Source organism: Schistocerca serialis, chromosome 5 (assembly GCF_023864345.2).
Source record: "Schistocerca serialis cubense isolate TAMUIC-IGC-003099 chromosome 5, iqSchSeri2.2, whole genome shotgun sequence".
NCBI lineage: Eukaryota > Metazoa > Arthropoda > Insecta > Orthoptera > Acrididae > Schistocerca > Schistocerca serialis.
In genome coordinates this window covers 527,718,139-527,734,320 of record NC_064642.1, presented here as the reverse complement: position 1 = coordinate 527,734,320, position 16,182 = coordinate 527,718,139, and the positions used below count along the sequence as shown (strand labels likewise).

General features: G+C 41.7%; 1 protein-coding gene across 1 annotated transcript in view; it reads right to left on the bottom strand.

The window, feature by feature from the left end:
* The window catches only part of LOC126480914 (neuronal acetylcholine receptor subunit alpha-3-like), a 142,098-nt gene that overhangs the window by 101,003 nt on the left and 24,913 nt on the right, over positions 1–16,182 (bottom strand). Inside the window, exons 3-4 of the mRNA XM_050104321.1 lie at positions 13,714–13,758; positions 13,506–13,609 (exon numbers count right to left, since the gene is read on the bottom strand). Coding sequence (XP_049960278.1) covers positions 13,506–13,609; positions 13,714–13,758 — 149 coding nt within the window. The remainder of the gene's footprint in view (positions 1–13,505; positions 13,610–13,713; positions 13,759–16,182) is intronic.

Here is a 16,182-nt window from a genome sequence, read left to right as displayed (position 1 = left end):
CTCCAAGCGCCTATGAATATTTACAGTGCTCTGGTTTTCCGCTAAAGCAAACTAAGTGACTGCACTCTGCTTGGAACTCATTCTTCGTTGCAGACGTCATTTTGAAGGCAATGTATAGTTCCACCAATTATCGGAACTTCGTGAAACGCCAGTGGCTGAAGGTGGAATACTCCATGATGTTCCACAACAAATTCCGCATTTTTTTCAGTGAAAGCTGGCCGTAAAAAAATGTATTCCATTCTTATTGAACACCCCTTGTTACCTTATTTGTATGAGGAGTAATACCTTTTCATCACATCAAAATTAAAAACAACTTTTGGCTTAAAAATGCAGTTCCTTTTTAGGTCTTTCTGTGTGGTAGTCCCATCAACGGGCCACTAATGCCGACGTGACGTTCGATCGGGAAAAGTGGCCACACTCCTCGGCATGAAAAGTGTCCTAGATGTATAACCCAGTAAGAACTAGTTACTTCCGTACACCACCTATAATACTACATTACAGACTGAGGTCTAAAACCTTTTGTGAAAAAAGGTATCATCCATCATTCTAAACCTTTGTGACAATTTTTAATTAAATAATTTATATTAATTTTATTTGAAACTGTCTTTGCTCTGTTGTATTTGGTCTAATACCAAAATCTGATTGTAAACGATCTCCTCCAGCTGCTTGGAATGGTTTCAGATATGAGGGCATCAAGATGTGTAGAAATTATGTCAGTGTGCCATATCAGCTGACATGGGATGTAGTGTCGTTGGCTATTACCATATCACTCGTCCTAGGAAGGGAAAAGTGGCCACTATGTAATCATCAGAAGAGATGGATTTAGTTCCTGCATCTCCATCTGAATAAACACTCCGCAAACCGCCTGAAGGTGTGTACTGGAGAGTACATCTGGTACCAGTACATGTTCACTTGCGATTGGAGCGTGGGAAGAATGACTGTCCGCAGCTCGTGGTCGTGCGGTAGCGTTCTCGCTTCCCGTGCCCGGGTTCCTGGGTTCGATTCCCGGCGGGGTCAGGGATTTTCTCTGCCTCGTGATGACTGGGTGTTGTGTGATGTCCTTAGGTTAGTTAGGTTTAAGTAGTTCTCATTCTAGGGGACTAATGACCATAAACGTTAAGTCCCATAGTGTTCAGAGACATTTGAACCATTTTTTTTTTTTTTTAAGAATAACCATCTATAAGCCTCTGTATTATCTTTAATTTCTCGTCGTGGTCACTTCGCGAAACGTATGCCTTTTCCCGTTAAATCCTTCCTTTTGCGCTAAAAAATATTTGATGTAATACCTTGTAAAATGTGTAAGAGGCAATATTCTATTAATAACCATGTTTGATAATCAGCATTGGCGACCGAATACTTCCGGCATAAGAAGTCAGCCTCATTCTGCCAACGGCCATGTCAAAGAGGGCGGAGGAGCGGATAGAGGTTCAGGGCACTCTCTTGTCCTAGGGGTGGGAAATTGCCCCTAAAGGCGGAAGAATCAGCAATGATCAACGACATGAGGATGCAGAAGGCAATGGAAACCACTGCATTAAAGACACGTAACGTGTATCCACAGGACATGTGGCCTGTAATTGAAGAAGTGTCATGATGATCTCTCCATTGGCAAAAGATTCCGGAATAGTCCCCCATTCGGATCCCCGGGAGGGGACTGCCAAAGGGGAGGTTACCATGAGAAAAAGATTGAATAATCAACGAAAGGATAACGTTCTACGAGTCGGGGCGTGGAATGTCAGAAGCTTGAGCGTGGTAGGGAAACTAGAAAATCTGAAAAGGGAAATGCAAAGGCTCAATCTAGATATGGTAGGGGTCAGTGAAGTGAAGTGGAAGGAAGACAAGCATTTCTGGTCAGATTAGTATCGCGTAATATCAACAGCAGCAGAAAATGGTATAACAGGTGTAGGATTCGTTATTAATAGGAAGGTAGGGCAGAGGGTGTGTTACTGTGAACTGTTCAGTGACAGGGTTGTTCTAATCAGAATCGACAGCAGACCAACACCGACAAAGATAGTTCAGGTATACATGCCGACGTCGCCGAACACATAGAGAAAGTGTATGAGGATATTGAAAGGGTAATGCCGTATGTAAAGGGGGACGAAATTCTAATAGTTATGGGCGACTAGAATGCAGTTGTAGGGGAAGGAGTAGAAGAAAATGTTACAGGAGAATATGGGCTTGGGACAAGGAATGAAAGAGGAGAAAGACTAATTGAGATCTGTAACAAGTTTCAGCTAGTAATAGCGAATACCCTGTTCAAGAATCACAAGAGGAGGAGGTATACTTGGAAAAGGCCGGGAGATACGGGAAGATTTCAATTAGATTACATCATGGTCAGACAGAGATTCCGAAATCAGATACTGGACCGTAAGGCGTACCCAGGAGCAGATATAGACTCAGATCACAATATAGTAGTGATGAAGAGTAGGCTGAAGTTCAAGACATTAGTCAGGAAGAATCAATACGCAAAGAGGTGGGATACGTAAGTACTAAGGAATGACGAGATACGTTTGAAGTTCTCTAACGCTATAGATACAGCAATAAGGAATAGCGCAGTAGGCAGTACAGTTGGAGAGGACATCTCTAAAAAGGGCCATCACAGAGGTTGGGAAGGAAAACATAGGTACAAAGAAGGTAGCTGCGAAGAAACCATGGGTAACAGAAGAAATACTTCAGTTGATTGATGAAAGGAGGAAGTACAAACATGTTCCGGGAAAATTAGGAATACAGAAATACAAGTCGCTGAGGAATGAAATAAATAGGAAGTGCAGGGAAGCTAAGACGAAATGGCTGCAGGAAGAATGTGAAGACATCGAAAAAGATATGATTGTCGGAAGGACAGACTCAGCATACAGGAAAGTCAAAACAACCTTTGGTGACATTAAAAGCAACGGTGGTAACATTAAGAGTGCAACTGGAATTCCACTGTTAAATGCAGAGGAGAGAGCAGATAGGTGGAAAGAATACATTGAAAGCCTCTATGAGGGGGAAGATTTGTCTGATGTGATAGAAGAAGAAACAGGAGTCGATTTAGAAGAGATAGAGGGTCCAGTATTAGAATCGGAATTTAAAAGAGCTTTGGAGGACTTACCGTTAAATAAGGCAGAAAGGATAGATAACATTCCATCACAATTTCTAAAGTCATTGGGGGAAGTGGCAACAAAACGACTATTCACGTTGGTGCGTCGAATATATGAGCCTGGCGACATACCATCTGACTTTCGGAAAAGCATCATCCACACAATTCAGAAGACGGCAAGAGCTGACAAGTGCGAGAATTATCGCACAATCAGCTTAACAGCTCATGCATCGAAGCTGCTTACAAGAATAATATACAAAAGAATGGAAAAGAAAATTGAGAATGCGCTAGGTGACGATCAGTTTGGCTTTAGGAAAAGTAGAGGGACGAGAGGCAATTCTGACGTTACGGCTAATTATAGAAACAAGGCTAAAGAAAAATCAAGACACTTTCATAGGATTTGTCGACCTGGAAAATGCGTTCGACAATATAAAATGGTTCAAGCAGTTCGAGATTCTGAAACAAGTAGGAGTAAGCTGTAGGGAAAGACGGGTCATATACAATGTGTACAACAACCAAGAGGGAATAATAAGGGTGGACGATCAAGATCGAAGTGCTCGTATTAAGAAGGGTGTAAGACAAGTCTGTAGCCTTTCGCCCCTACCCTTCAATCTGTACATCGAGGAAGCAATGATGGAAATAAAAGAAAGGTTTGGGAGTGGAATTAAAATACAAGGTGCAAGGATATCAATGATCGATTCGCTGATGACATTGCTATCCTGAGTGAAAGTGAAGAAAAATTAAATGATCTGCTGAACGGAATGAACCGTCTAATGAGTACACAGTATGGTTTGAGAGTAAATCGGAGAAAGATGGAGGTAATGAGAAGTAGTAGAAATGAGAACAGCGAGAAACTTAACATCAGGATTGATGGTCACGAAGTCAATGAAGTTAAGGAATTCTGCTACCTAGGCAGTAAAATAACCAATGACGGACGGAGCAAGGAGGACATCAAAAGCAGACTCGATATGGCAAAAAAGGCATTTCTGGCCAAGAGAAGTCTACTAATATCAAATACCGGCCTTAATTTGAGGAAGAAATATCTGAGGATGTACGTCTGGAGTACAGCATTGTATGGTAGTGAAACATGGACTGTGGGAAAACCGGAACAGAAGAGAATCGAAGCATTTGAGATGTGGTGCTATAGACGAATGTTGAAAATTATGTGGACTGATAAGGTAAGGAATGAAGAGGTTCTACGCATAATCGGAGAGGAAAGGAATATGTGGAAAACGCTGATAAGGAGAAGGGACAGGATGATAGGACATCTGCTAAGACATGAGGGAATGACTTCCATGGTACTAGAGGGAGCTGTAGAGGGCAAAAACTGTAGAGGAAGACAGAGATTGGAATATGTCAAGCAAATAATTGAGGACGTAGGTTGCAAGTGCTACTCTGAGATGAAGAGGTTAGCACAGGAAAGGAATTCGTGGCGGGCCGCATCAAACCAGTCAGTAGACTGATGGAAAAAAAAAAAAAAAAAAAAAAAAAAAAAAAAAAAAAAAAAAAAAAAAAAAACATGATTTGGTAAAATACGTCAACGGACAAAAATTGGTTAGGTGGAGGAGACGTCACCCAGATACCGTGCAAAACCACCGCTACACTTTATAATTGCATCAGTTATTTATTTCACCGAGTGAAGTAAGGACCAATTTTCTACAGAGCTCAGGTACGCCGTATACAGCTGATGTTGGTCGTTCTTGATTAGGTTCCGTAGAGCTCCCAATTTGCGGGGACGCTGATTGCTGCGTTTCACCCGTACTTCCAAATTTCTTATGTTATTAAGGTTCAGTGATGCAGTGAACCAGTCCAGACGGTGAAGTTGGCTTTTATCATTTTGAAACATATAGAAAACAGGGCGACACTTGGTTTCTGAGAACTTTCATACAAACGCCCTGGTTCATATTTACGCTAAATTAAATAAGTATAATTGTAACCTGAATAAAGCCGCAAACACCTGTTAACTGATGATTTATTCACGACCGGTTTCGTTGCGTTAAAGCAGCCTCTTAATGTGGGTCCACATCGAAGTCAATTTTTCTATAAAAAATAGTCAGACAATAAAATTAAACCCAAATAAAAAGTGTTAAAGCAGTGTCACATAGATCAGCAAATGGAGACGCTCCCAACGTTCGTAGTCACAATATCAATACTGGACACTAGCTCCTCCGTCCACATAGTTATTCCCGACAGTTTAGTATGCAGCTAACCGCCTCCAATGTTCTGACCACGCGACAACCAACTACAGAGTTTGTAAATTTCCTGTTGCATTGGTGTGTTGGAACGTTCAGGTTATGTTAGGCGGTTCATTAATCTGTTCTTCCGGTTCCTTAGGTTTGCCATTGTAAATGGAGTCTCTATTATCTGATATTCAGTCTCTTTTCTGACTAGTTTATTGCCGGTAAGTTGCCTTAGATAAGATTAATGACCTTACAGAATTTTTAAAAATATTTTTCGTCCTTCATCTGCTTTCAATTTGTACATGGATGCCCATCTAGGCCCACCAACTTAATTAACTTCTTGATTTCCGATTTTTGATCTTCTATAACTTTTTCTTGCTTGGGGCGGCGTGGGAGGGGGCTTTTAGATTTGTAGTAACGAGGATGTTTCAAATGGTTCAAATGGCTCTGAGCACTATGGGACTTAACATCTGAGGTCATCAGTCCCCTAGAACTTAGAACTACTTAAACCTAACTAACCTAAGGACGTCACACACATCCATGCCTCAGGCAGGATTCGAACCTGTGACCGTAGCGGTCACGTGGTTCCAGACGAAGCGTCTATAACCGCTCGGGCACACAGGCCGGCGAGGATGTTTAATTAGTTACTTTTCTCCGGCAGACGCTCCACTGATGATATATTCGGCTTCTTGCATTACATTTTAATCAAATATATTGCTCTGCATTTAATGACCGGGAGGCCTTTCCGGGTAGTTCGGTCTCATCCTGTTGTTACTCATTTAGCACCACACAGGAGGCACGTGTGACTTAGGGTATGTTAGGGACGCGAGTAATCTTGCCCCCAGACCTCCAGTTTCACTACTGCTGAAAGCACATTAACTGCCGACATGGAAATACTGGACACATACTTCAGGAAATGGTGCCTCCGCCTAAACCCTCAGAAAAGTTACTTCAGCATTCCAACTACGGAAGCCGGCCGAAGTGGCCGTGCGGTTAAAGGCGCTGCAGTCTGGAACCGCAAGACCGCTGCGGTCGCAGGTTCGAATCCTGCCTCGGGCATGGATGTTTGTGATGTCCTTAGGTTAGTTAGATTTAACTAGTTCTAAGTTCTAGGGGACTAATGATCTCAGCAGTTGAGTCCCATAGTGCTCAGAGCCATTTGAACCATTTGATCCAACTACGGAAAAGACACTCTGACTATAAACCAGAAGTTAAACTCCAAGGACAAAGCTTTAAGTGCTGCAGCACACCGAAGTACTCCGAAATAACACTCGATAGGTTCCTAACTTTCCTACAAAGTCTCTCCAACGTGGCAGCAAAAGTGAAGGTAATATGACTCAGAAGCTTGCTAGTACCTCCTGGGGTTGCAGCGCTCGAATCCTAAGATCAACTGCTTTGGCGCTATCATCCTCTGTCGCTGATTACTGTTGTCCAGTTCGGATGAACAGTGCTCACTGTAGATGTGCAACTCAACCAGACAATGCGACTTATCCCAGGCTGCATACATAGCACTCAAACCGCATGGCTACCAGTTTTAAGTAACATCCAACCTCCAGCTGTACGAAGATCAGATGCTCTCCTGAAGATCTGTGGAAACATTCAGAAGAACCCCCAGCTACCCGTACACAGCGATATCGATATATTAATAGCAGAACAGCAGCGTCTGAAGCCAAGAAAACCACCTTGGCGAACTGCACATCATCTCGAAGCCTCCGACTTTAACATCAACAAAGTATGGTGAAGTCAGTGGGAAGAACCGTCACTGTTCAACGGTCATCTGGTAGAAAAGCCTTCCATGCGAGTTCTAGGTCTCACACTCCCCAGACGCCAGTGGAGAACCATCAACCGAATCCTAACATGACAAGGGAACAGTAGATATCTAAAGCACAAATGGGGGTGGGCAACATCTCCAGATTGTGGCTGTGGAGTTGCCATACAAACAATAAATCACATTGTTGGTGAATGCCCGAAACGGGCCATCGGGGGATCAATAAATGACATCCATCATGCATCACCTGAAAGGCTCAACTGGATCAACAGATTGGACTTAGAAATCTAAGAGCTTGTGCTACGTGTACATAATTTAGCATAATACTTGGGACATTTGATTCTGTACCTGTATTTTGCTTGTCCATTTTTACCCTGTATACTTTTAAAATTATGTATTTGATCGGAGCTCTGTATCATCATACGATAAATATATTACATTAACTACGGTTATTTTTGCCACAGTGTCTCATTCCCCGCCCTGTACGCCCCAATGCTCTGCCGAGTATCATTTTTTTAATTACTTCTCCTCCTCGTGGGGTTGGATTCTGTGACAACAAACGTTGGGGGCGTCTCTGCGTAATAATCTACGTGAAACTACAGCAAGTATTTTCATTTGGCTTTACTTCTATTGGCTGTCGTTAATTTATTTTTTTAAATATATAGATTACAAGGACCTTTACTTTCTTTGTAGAATCATGTAAAGATGCTGCTTTAATGCAGCGAAAACGGTGGTGACTAAATCATCAATTAACACCTTTCAGTTGCTTTATTCAAGTTTACTACGAGTTTCAACGGATGTGGCTGCCCATATTACAGAGTTGTATGTTGAAGGATTGTTTCCAAGTTGTGATACGAAATATACCCCTAAGACTCAACGTACCTACCTCCAGCGAGAAGCACACCCCGTACATATTGCAACATGAACGTCTATAGTTTCTGCAATCACCTCCTCGTTTAAATAAAATCTTTTTCCCGGCAGCCATTTCTTCAAATTGGGGAGTGAATAGTAGTCCGAGGGAGCCAAGTCTGGAGAACATGGGGGATGTGAAACGAGTTGGAATCCTGTTTCCACTAATTTTGTGACCACAACTGCTGAGGTGTGTGCTGGTGCATTGTCGTGATGGAGAAGGACTTTTTTGCCGTCCAATCGCCGGCGTTTTTATTTCAGCTCGGTTTTCAAACAGTCCTGTAACAATGTATAATATGCACCTGTAATAGTTTTACCCTTTTCCAGATAGTCAATGAGGATTACCCCTTGCGAATCCCAAAAGACAGTCGCCGTAACTATTCCAGCCGAAGGAATGGTTTTCGCCTTTTTTAGTGCAGATTCTCCCTTGGTAACCAGTTGTTTAGATTGTTGTTTAGTCTCAGGAGTATAGTAATGTATCCATGCTTCATCCACAGTGACAAAATGACGCCTAAAGTCCTGCGGATTCTTCCTGAACAGCTGAAAACTATCCTTGCAACACTTAACACGATTCCGTTTTTCGTCAAGCGTGAGCAATCGCGGAACCCATCTTGTGGATAGCTTTCTCATGTCCAAATGTTTATGCAAAATATTATGTACCCGTTCATACGAGATAACCACAGCACTAGCAATCTCACGCATCTTAACTCTTCTGTCATCCATCACCATATCATGGATTTTATCAATGATTTCTGTAGTCGTAACCTCCACAGGGAGTCCAGAACGTTCAGCATCCCTTGTGCCCATATGGCCACTTCGAAAATTTTGGAACCACTTATAAACTGTTTTAATCGAAGGTGCAGAATCACCTTAATGTTTATCAAGCTTCTCTTTAGTCTCCTGAGGCGTTTTGCCTTTCTTAAAGTAATGTTTAATCATGACATGAAATTCTTTTTCGTCCATTTTTTGACAATCACTCGACTTCCTTGATCCACACGAATGCTAACACAAAGACATAGACCAATATGGCTAAAACTTGGTAAGCGTTCTTTCCAAAGACGCTACTAACTATACATAACCTCTATACGCGCCGGTAGTGCCGTCTCTCGGACTTTGCACGGACTTTTCAAACGCCTCTCGTAGACACGTTGGGTACTATGCTTTTTTTACACCGAGCAAGGTGATTCAGTTGTCAGCACTCCGTATTCGCTTGCGAGAGGATGACGGTTCAAAACCCTGTCCAGCCATCCCCACTTAAGATTCTTTTAAGACAAACTCCGGAATGTTTCCTTTGAAAAGGCTTGGCTAGTTTCCCCCATTTTCCGCAATATGTGAATTCTGTCGTTGGACTTCATCACTATTCCGTAGGTCTGATGAAGTATTTCAGTGATCAGTCTTTCGGGTCAAAGTTTTGTAAGTAGTCGCTAGGATGAGATGAGACGTGATCGGTGCTTAGGATACTAAACGGCAAGCTCATCAGCGTCCCAATCGGGAGAAAACATCCTCATTGTACGGTGTGACGCTGTAAGCTGAATGTTACCACATTACATTAGGCCCTACGTTTGGTCGTATTTTATGAATTGTCACCTACAGTTTGATGTTATAGTACATATCTACGCTAATTTGATATACCGTATCAGAAATATTTGTGTGTGCGTTTCGTGCCAATTTTCTTGAGTGTCCTGAAGCCAGATAGCGTTTCTGTTTAATACTGGATTCTAAACATTTATATACTACAGTGGTGCTTCGGCAATCAGGGGTTCATCTAACTACTAATGATTAGTAGGTCAGTTTAATATCCAGCATTCCCCTTACAAGTTTTCACTGTACTCTTAATCAGCGAACATACAACCATTACATGGTGAAAAAGGTTAAAGAAGATCATATTCCCACACAATACTTGGCCTGCGCGAAACATACAAAAAACGGTTCTGACTTGATAGATCTTGCTTGCAATAATGTTTTGAAACATCATATTACCATAGAAAACAAGCTATAATACAAAAACTACCACGTACGGCAACATAAGCTAGAGCATTATTTTAGGATTATGTAATTCTTCATTACGTCCAGTGGCTTCTACATCTACATCTACATTTACATGGATACTCTGCAAATAGCATTTTAGAACCTGGCAGAGGGTTAATCGAACCACCTGCACAATTCTCTATTATTCCAATATTGTATAGCGCACGGAAACAACAAACATCTATATCTACTCGTACGAGCTCTGATTACTCTTATTTATCGTGGTGATCGTTTCTCCCTATACAGGTCGATGTTAACAAAATATTTTCGCATTCAGAGGAGAAAGGTGGTGATGGGAACTTCGTGAGAAGATTCCGTTGCAACGAAAAACGCTTTTCTTGTAATGATCTCCAGCCCAAATCTTGTATTATTTCAGTGACACTCTCTCCCATACTTCGCGATAATGCAAAACGTGCTGACCTTCTTTGAACTTTTTCAATGTACTCCGTCAGCCCTATCTGGTAACGATCCCTCAGCGCACAGCAGTATTCTAAAAGAGGACGGACAAGCGTAGTGTAGGCAGTTTCTATGTGTTCCTTCCAATTTAAGTTGTTCGTAATTGTAATATCTAGGTATTCAGTTGAATTTATGGCTTTAAAACTCAAAGTGAAAGGATATCAGTGATATGATTCGCTGATGACTTTGCTACCTTCAGTGAAAGAGCAAAAGAACTTCAGGACGTGCTGAACTGAATGAACAGGTGAACGATTCAAGATATGAATTGTGAGAAACCGAAGAAAGACGAAAATAATGAGGAGTAGCACAAATGTGACTAACGATAGGGTTAAAATCAAAATTGGGACTACGGACTAATTAATTCGGCAACTTAAGCAAAATTCCTCATGACGGACGAAGCAATGAGGACGTAAAGAGCAAATTAGCGCAGGCAAGGACGGCACTCGTTGCCAAGCGAAGTAACAAACGCCAGCCATATTCTAAAGGAACGTATTTCTAAGAATGTACGTTTGCAGCATAACATTACATGGTGCTTAATCACGGAGTGCGGAACATATAGGAAAGGAGAAAATTGAAGCCTCTGAGAGGGGGTGTTGCAAAATGGTTTTTCCAGTGTTTGTGGTCTGGTATGATAACAAAAGAGGAGGTTCTTCGCAGAATCGGCGAAGTAAGGAAGATTTGGAAAACACTGGCTAGAAAGAAGCACTGGATGATATCACATGTGTTAGAACTTCCATGGTACTAGAGTGAGCTGCAGAGTATAAAAACTGAGTGGGGAGACGCATATTTGAATATTTACAATCAATAACTGAGGCTGTAGGGTGCAAGTGCTACTCAGAAATGAAGAGGATTCAATGCGTCTAGCATCACGTTCGCGGTCCATGTGAACCTTGTTTGTTTCATAAATTGAAGTGTGTATCAGGAGAATTGTTTCGATAAGTGACATCACGCTTAGGAAGGAGTTTGTTTCTGTGTAGATAAAGCTCGTAACGAGGTAAATTTCCTTGTATACGGAATGTCAATTAGCATTCTTTTAAGAGAGGTGTTTAGTGGTACGATGCAGCTGAAGTTCGTAGTGGAAGGACAGGAAACGTGCTAGATATGAAGTCGAAGATTCCCGACGGGACAGCAGTACGCAACGCTTTTCTAGTCAAGGATTTGAATTGTGAAACTGCACTGTATTGACAATCCGAGTGTTCATATTTAGAAAATATCTCGGTTTCGTTTTAAAGACAAGAGATCAAGTAAATAACTAAACTGATTACTGCTCTTGAGAACAGTAAATACACAGGGTGTAAATTTTAAGTTGACAAACCAGAATAACTCGAAGAATAAGCCTCACACGAAAATATGTGTAGAATCCAAAGTTGATTATTTTCAAGGGGGACATCTGCTGGTGCTAAAATTAGCCCGCCACCCCAGCCCCCTGGGGGTGGGGCGGGATGCAGTTTTAAAATTTCAAATGGGAACCCAATTTTTTATTGCAGAATCAGATTCTACATAAAAAACTACGTAAATTTTGTTTTAAAAAATTGTTTTCGTTCTTGTTAATTGGCGCTGTAATTCAAGAAAATCCATGTTCTCATTTTTGCGTGGAAAATGGTTACGGATAAATAAAAAATACTTATTTACTTCGTAAGTTTTGATTAGCTAAAACTAAAACTCTCCCTCGCTCCCGATAGGGTGGAGCTTGAGAGAGGGGAATTAGAGTTTTACAAATGTTCACCCAAATACTGTATTAATTTTTTCCTCATTTTCGGATAAGTTATGCTGTTTCGTGGCCAAGAGGCCACACAACTTTTAATTGTCAATCAAATCATCTGAGTAGCCAACTAACTAACCAAACATCCTACTTAATAATGAGTGAAATCATTTTTATTTATCCGTAATCATTTTCCATGCAAAAATGAGAACATGGATTACCTTGAATTACAACCACAAATACCAAGAATCAAAACAAATGTTCAAAACAAAATGTACGAAGTTTTTTTTTACGTAGAATCTGATCCCACAATAAAAAAATGGGGGTTCTCATTTGAAATTTTAAAGTTGCCTCCCGCCGCACCCCAAGGGGGCTGGAGTGGCCGGCAAATTTTAGCACCAGCAAATGTCCCCCTCGAAAATAATCAACTTTGGATTCTATACGTTTTTTCGTATGAAGCTTATTTGTCGAGTTATTCTGGTTTGATAACTTAAAATTAGCACCCTATATACATTTCGAAGATGTATTTGAGTTTTTTTTTAATTTGGTAAATGGAAATGCCTCATGGCTAGGGCCTCCTGTCGGGTGTAGCGTTCGACAGGTGCAAGTCTTTCGAGTTGACGCCACTTCGGCGACTTGCGTGTCGATGGGGATGAAGTGATGATGATAAGGGCAGCACATCACCCAGTCGCTGAGCGGAGAAAATCTCAGACCCAGCCGTCAGTAGAACCCAGACCGTTTGGCACGACATTCCGCGGCGCTGACCACTCGGCAACCAGGGGCGGACGTTGAAATTTGATATTAAGTTATAATCGATCAGTTTGTGTGTGTGTGTGTGTGTGTGTGTGTGTGTGTGTGTTTCCTTACTTTTGATTAGTTTTATGCCACTGTACTTATATAGGTGCTAACATTAATGTCACTGAAATTAAAGTTAGAAATTACTTACAAATTTGTGGAAACGATACATTAATGCCTTCTGTCGAATGGCAACCCTGTACGTTTCAACTGATTGTACTAATCTACCAAGAGGCCAATGAAATAAAAAAAATGGAAGCTCCACAGTTACTTCGATACTTCAAAAGATACGAAGTTCCAAATAATTACCATGCTATGAATAGTAACCCTTAAAATGTTAGCATTCTTTATTTATTTATTGGCTCATTAATGCTGTTTTTTTTAATGTCTACAAAGTTTTAAACGCGTATTCAGTGAAGCAGCATTGTGGTGCTCATGACTGGACAACATTAACTTATTGGTCTTAAATATGTTTTGATGGTGAGAGGGGTGCATTTATTTGCTACTAGAAAGGGAAAAATGTAAGGAATTTAGGAGAATGGGGATGCACTTAATGAATATTGTTTTTAGTCCCTGTGTCATCGAACTCACCTATGTAGAACTCCTAGGTCAGGTGTCCAGATCTCGTCAGTATAAACGTAAACATTTTTTACTACGTCACTACCTGTCCAAGATAAGCGTGAGTCCGTCCAAGCCTGTGGAAAGAAGTACAGCACTATTACTAAATCTCACTAGGATTTGGAAATTTCAAATAATTACTTACGTAATTGAAGATATAAATATTACATGTTCTACTCACAATGTAAATAAGGCCTTCAATCTCCATTACCCGCGCGTATCCATACTGAAACATTATTATAATAAGAAAAATCTATGGATAAACAGGAGACATGACTTACAATTTACAATAATTTTTTATTATTCTTTAAATTTGCTTATTTCCTTTTTAATGGCAACAGACTTATGATGAAGACAGTAGATCTACACCGAATGAATATAGCAGAAATATACAACAAGTGCTTACGCTGCTACATAGTACTTACATAAAATATCATAACTCCCATTTAAATATTTTAAATAATTTCTTCATACTGTGGGCCAAAGCCTGCACAATATTGTTACGTCACAGAAAATATATTTGGGTTAACCACATAAAAATTAACATTTCTTCCCTGGTAATGCAAGAAGCCTTATAACGGATAAGTGCTGAGCAGTGCCCTAGCCCAGGACGTTGAACTGTCTAGCACCAGTACACCAACATGATGTCATAGGGAGAGAGGTTCTGTCAGTGCGGTGACAACGCACCCTGAAGTGAGAAAACTTTTTCAGAAGGCAAGTACTCTCACCGAGGAAACTGGCGTAGCAGAAGGAGCTAGCCAACGCCTCTGAAGCGTGTAGTTGTATAATATTAAAGCTCTGGGTTGTTTCCTTCATTAGCTGACGAAGGAAGATGAGCAGAGGTAATGAAGTCATCGTCAGTCAGTGGCGACGACCAGCTATGTCGACGGACTGCTTTTTCTGGGAGGAGGGTGCTGCTGTGGAGGGGAACTGGCCAGCAGCCACGCCCCCTTCCCGCTGGCAGCCTGCGCGCTGCCTGCTGAGGACAACATACCACGCCGCCTCGCATCACTCGCCCCCGCAGTGACTCATCAGTGGTGATATCTTTGCATTTTCAGTTTATTTATTTTTTTTAACAAAGACATTTTTACTTCATCCTATCAACAAGAACGCTTTGCATGTTTACCTCATTCACACTATTATGTTTTATTCTAATTTTGTTTTGATGTTTTATACTGCTTTGATGTTTCATGATGATTCTTGTATACACACAATATTGTTGACGTAAGTCCCTTTGTGACCCCAAGGAGGTCTTTAGAGTCTCTACACCCTCCCATAGGTTAAGACCCCTGCCATCTTCCGTGAGGGCCATTCTTAATCAAGTAATGTTTACTTTGTTTTGCAAGCTAATATTGTTTGCATTCAAATAATAATTACATTGAGCGAATTCACATACATTCTCCGCTCCCACGGAAGGGGGAGGAGTGTAAAGGATGAGCCAGACAGTAGGAGGTTTTACTTTATTATATGAGCTTCCAAACGGTAGCTTCATTTTTCCATTGCGGCCAGCCACGGCCGGCAGTGTTAGCTGCCTGTAAATTCTTTCGTCCCACGGTTTAGCAACAGGAAGTCAGCACCGATGAAGGGCTGCTTGTTCACACAGTCTCCAGGTGTGTACATGATGCCGAACTACGCCGCCTGTGCCAGACTGCCGAGCCGTTCTAGGCGCTACAGTCTGGAACCGCGCGACCGCTACCGTCGCAGGTTCGAATCCGATCTCGGGCATGGATGTGTGTGATGTCCTTAGGTTAGTTATATTTAACTAGTTCTAAGTTCTAGGGGACTAATGACCTCAGCAGTTGAGTCCCATAGTGCTCAGAGCCATTTTGCTGATCTTCGGCCAGAGCAAGCACACGCCTTCGAAAATGAGAATTCTGACGTCGGCGGTTCGAATACTATGCTCTCCTGAACTGTATTCTGTGCTCGAGTTGGGCTAACAGTCTGGTCGGGACTGTTGCGCATCAATGCACGATCTCTGCCAGTGCCGGCTTTCTGATGACTACATCGTATGACAAAACATGTTAGTGTCATCGACGTACATCACACGTTATGTCAATTGTGGCTTACATAGAGGGATATGAGCCTTTCTTAGTGTGGGCACAGAGGGGTATGAACCTATCTCAATGTGTACCATCAGGGAGGTGTCAAATGTCAGAATTATTCAGGTACAGTCAGTAGTGCCCACTATTAACCTAACGGTTGTTTTTGAGGTACGGATATAGAGGTAACTGTAGTAGCAGTAGTTGTGGTGGGATGTCAGGATAGGTGGTGTAATTAGATATATCACTATATAAGGCAATGATGGGGTGAGATTATTATCTGGCCACCAGACTGAAGCCAAGTTCATTTCCACTGATAAATCGTAAATATATTACAGTCAAGTATTACTCCATCAGGCGAGGGATCTGTGTTGTGTAGTGAGTGTCCAGGATAGGACGCCTGTGCTGAAGTTAACATGTGGCCCTCGCCAACGTTGCCAGCTCGCAGAAGTAAGTGAGGCACAGTTCTGTTATCAGGACTATGGTAGCGAGGAAGAGCGGAAGAGCAACATCAGAGTACAGACTTCGGTGGCAGCCTGCTGTACCGACCTCTACAGGAGTCGGCTGAGGTGGCTAGCACACACCTGTTGCTCAGTACTTCAGTAGCTGGC